This window comes from Tetrahymena thermophila (genome assembly GCF_000189635.1).
Source record: "Tetrahymena thermophila SB210 genomic scaffold scf_8254152, whole genome shotgun sequence".
NCBI classification, from domain to species: Eukaryota; Ciliophora; class Oligohymenophorea; order Hymenostomatida; family Tetrahymenidae; genus Tetrahymena; species Tetrahymena thermophila.
Window position 1 is genome coordinate 1 of NW_002476071.1, and position 4,317 is coordinate 4,317.

The 4,317-nt window shown below is 18.3% G+C and overlaps 2 protein-coding genes across 2 annotated transcripts in view; one reads left to right on the forward strand and one right to left on the reverse strand. All coding sequences in view use genetic code 6, as the record gives it.

The window, feature by feature from the left end:
* Positions 1–163: 163 nt before the first annotated feature.
* Positions 164–501, reverse strand: TTHERM_01511190 (hypothetical protein; the record flags this gene model as incomplete). Its single annotated transcript, XM_001025808.2, has 2 exons — positions 164–206; positions 260–501. The coding sequence occupies 2 exons, from the start codon at positions 499–501 to the stop codon at positions 164–166; spliced, it is 285 nt and encodes a 94-aa protein (XP_001025808.2).
* A 1,777-nt stretch (positions 502–2,278) lies between these two features.
* The window catches only part of TTHERM_001511200 (cyclic nucleotide-binding domain protein), a gene marked incomplete at both ends in the record, with an annotated part of 4,565 nt that continues 2,526 nt past the window's right edge, over positions 2,279–4,317 (forward strand). The window contains 7 exons of the mRNA XM_012800506.1: positions 2,279–2,317; positions 2,374–2,426; positions 2,910–2,999; positions 3,283–3,372; positions 3,586–3,675; positions 3,949–4,038; positions 4,220–4,309. Of these exons, the coding sequence (XP_012655960.1) occupies positions 2,279–2,317; positions 2,374–2,426; positions 2,910–2,999; positions 3,283–3,372; positions 3,586–3,675; positions 3,949–4,038; positions 4,220–4,309 (542 nt within the window). The remainder of the gene's footprint in view (positions 2,318–2,373; positions 2,427–2,909; positions 3,000–3,282; positions 3,373–3,585; positions 3,676–3,948; positions 4,039–4,219; positions 4,310–4,317) is intronic.

A 4,317-nucleotide genomic window follows, 5' to 3' on the forward strand; every position in this document is an offset into this window, starting at 1 on the left:
GCTCTCACAGAAAGTACCGATGCTATCTAAAATATTTATTTGGTGGTTATCCTTTTCTTAAATTTGTTAAATTGTTATTATTTTATAAGAGAATCCATTTTATTAGAATTTTTTAATGTATTAATTTAATATTAAAAGCTCAATATTTTTTTAGATATTTTAATCATTTTAAATATGTAGGAGGGATTTTTGGACTAAAGGTTTTACTTTTTCATTTTATTCAGCAATTTATTATTCATAATTTTAGATAAAAGTTTACTGTTTTTTAACGCTACACTCAATTTAAGAGCTTATAGTTTCACACTCACTTTTATTTTCTACAACAAGAATAACTTGCTCATCGATTTGGTAGTTACTAGGGTTAACCATTTTTTGTAAATCTAAAATGAATTTTTAGTTTATTTTATTTATTCTTTCTTCATATTATCTCATTATTTTTATCATTTTTTTAATTTGATTTTTCATATTTTGATCATTTTATACACCGTTAACGCAACCCATTTTCTTTACAATTAATTTATTTAGGAATAATTTGTTTTTTTTTGAAATTAGTTTTTTTTAGTATATTTTTTTAATAATTGTTTATACAAAAGTACTTATTTGCTAGCTGTGTCTTTTATTTTAATCAAAAATAAAAAAATTACTCACAATTTCCCATTTTGTGAATAATTTTTAGATCGATCGATCAGAATTTACATTATTCTTTAATTTATTTGGAGTAAAAAACTAATGGAGTAAAAACTTAGTTAAAGATTGTATTTTTAATAAAAAAGGAAAACTTAAATATTTAAAAAGCTACAAAAAATCTAGAAAAAAAATATTTTATAAAAATATTTTTTTAATTTTTGATTTAATACTAAAATTGATCCTATTTATATTTAGGAAGTTTTTTATAATTCATTTTTTTAAATCAAAATCAGATATGCTCAGAAAATCAATTGATATTAAATTTGAATTCATTTAATTTCAAATAGAACTATTCGAGAAATTCTAACTAATCTATTGATTAAAAAACAGCATTCTAGCTTTCTTTTTATAGATTAACAACTTCTTTATGTTTTTTGTGTGTAATTATTTTTAATAATACTGCCTTTTAATTGAGTTACATTATTAAAACAAGCTTCTTTAAGTAAATTGATAGTTCCAATTAAAACTGAATATTTTAATAGATATTAGATATATGATTTAATAGTTTGTTTGTATGTATGTAAAAATGTATGTATGTATTTATTTATTTATACCTATTACTTCCTATTATAAAAATAATTTTGAAAAAATAAGTTGAATTAATGATAAGACAGTAATTTTTTTAACCATTAAAATAATAAATAATATTAAAAAATCACTAAAAAATAGGGAAGAAAACTAAAATATTTTATTTCAATCAAATTGATTCAATTAAAACAAAATAAAATTCAATGTAAATTTTGATCAATTTCAATAATTTTTTTACTTTCAATTTTAATATTCAAATAGAAAGCAACAATTTAAATTTTAAAAAAATATTCATATTTATGTTAATAAGAATTAATATAAAAAAATATATTCATATGAAATTAATTTATTTATTTATTAAATACATGAACCTTTGCAAGATCAATAGAAACAATTTCACAATTTCTACTGGATCATAACTATTAAAAAACAAGAAAAAAAATTTATGAATTTCATTTTACATACATAGTTAACAAAAAAATATCATACAGAATTAAATTATATGTAAATTAATCTATATCTGTGAATGTATTGTTATTATGTATTTAATTAATTGCAACCATTTCTAAAAATATTAAATAAATACTAATAAGATAGATAGATACCTTCTTATTTTTATCAAATTTATACAATTTTCTTACTTATCATCAAAATTAATTAAAAACAAAAACTTAATTTCTCATTTTTAATTATTTTAACAATTTCTTATTTATTCTTTTAAAATAATAATAATTTTTTCTCATAAATATATTTATTTTTGATAAACAAACAAGTCAAATTAATTAATTAAATTTTGATCAAAATAAATACAATTAATTATATTTTTAGTTGTCTAAATCAACTATCAAAAATATTAAAAATTTATTTATTTATTAATGAATATAGCAAGATGCCATTCAAAAATTTTGCTGTTTTGATGTCACTTATTATGAATTAGTTTTTTTAGTTAAGACTCTTACCTCTACCTCGCAACACATTCGTTTTCCTTAAAGTGGCTTTACAGTAATTAATTAAATTTCCAAATTTTTTTTCCAATTTTTTGAAGTAGAAAAAAAATAAATTAATGATAAAATAGATTAAATAGTACGACGAATTAGAAGAAGTAATTATTCATTTTTATATGAATCTTTTTTAAATTTATTTTTATTAATAAAAAAGTTTTCAAACTCATCTTCACTCTAATCTCTTTAGATTCTCAAGGTTACTCTTAAGTATATTTAATTTATTCAATTATTATTACCATTAATGTTTTTATATATTTTACTTTCAAGTTATTATAATAAAATTTTACTAATAGAATTTATCATAAAAAAACAATCTTCATTTTTATTTACATATTTTTTTTAATTATTTTAACTGAATTTTCATTTTCAATATTTATTTTTTCAGTTCATTTTTTATTATTTTATATTTTTTCTTCACTTTTTTATTTTAACTCTTTTTTTTACTAGGGTAAAAACAGCATATTTGTTTTTAATTTTATTAAAATAAAACTATCTCTTTTAATTTAATTATTAGCTTTTTTTCATATTTATTTTTTTATTCTTCTATCTTTATTAATTTAACCCATTTTTTATTTTATATTTTTTCTTTTATTATTAATTTATTTACTTCTTACAAATTTATATTTTTTCTTCATTTTTCCCTTATAACTAATTGAATAATTAAATATTTTTTCTTCTATATTTAAAAAGTGGTAAGGATATTGGTGATGAAGGTGCATCAATCTTAGGTTCTGCTTTAGCAAATTGCACTAATCTCTCAAATTTGACTATTTGGCTTACGTAAAATCAGTTTATTTGTTTTTAATTGGATATTTTCTAATATAAATATGAATTTAAAACAATATAACTAGCTAAAAACTCTTTTAATTTATGACTTATTTTTCTCACTTTTTATTATATTTGTCTGTCTTTTTTATCATTTTTATCTCTATTAATTTTACTCATTTTTTTTGTTAATTTATTCATTAATTTCTTATTATTTTATATTTTTGTTTATTTTTTCGATTTACTAACTAACTAATTAATTATACATTTTTTCTTAAATATATAAAAATGTAAAAAGTGACAATGAAATTGGTGATGAAGGAGCATCAGCTTTAAGTTCTGGTTTAGCAAATTGCACTAATCTCACAAATTTGATACTTATTCTTAAGTAGAAACAGTTTATTTGTTTTTTATTTTGATACTTTAAATATAAATCTTTTAGTATATTTATTTATTAACTTTTTATTTGATTTATTTTTCTTTTTTTTTCTCTCTCTCTCTCTGTCTGTCTTTGCTAATTTAACTTATTTTTTAATTTTCTGATTAACTTATTAATTTCATATTACTTGGCATTTTTTCTTTATCTTTCTTATTTAATAAGTAAAAATGAAATTGGTTCTGTTGGTGTTTCAGGCTTAAGTTCTGCTTTATCAACTTGCATTCATCTCACATACTTGACACTTAATCTTGGGTATAAACAGTTTATTTGCTTAGGATAGTTATATTTTTTTTATAAAAATGAATTTAAAACAACACAACTAACTCATTTAATTTATTAAAAATATTTTTTTTCTTTTTTTTTCTCTTTTTTTATCCTGATTGTTTGTTTTTTTTCTGTCTGTCTTTTTCAATTTTATTCATTTAAACATGAAATAAATATAAATGAATTTATTAATTAATAATAAAATAAAAAGTTTAAAATCATAAAATTTCTTCATAATTTTTTGTTCGATATTTCAAAAAGTGGTAATTAAATTGGTGATGAAGATATATCAGGTTTATGTTAGGCTTTAGCAAATTGTACTAATCTCACAAATTTGACAATGCATCTTCAGTAAAAATAGTTTATTTGTTTTGTATGATATTTTAAATATAAAAATGAATTTAAAACAAATAAAATTTTTTTAGTTAATTTATAAATTTTTCTTATAATATTAATCAATTCTTTTGTTATTATCTCATATTTTATCTTCGTTTTTCCCTTCTAATTATTTTTTTCTTCAATTATTAAAAAGTTAAATTTAAATTGGTGCTATTGGTTTATCAGGTTTAGATTATGCTTTTAAAAATTGCACTAAAATTACAAATTTGAGACTTAATCTTAGGTAAATAA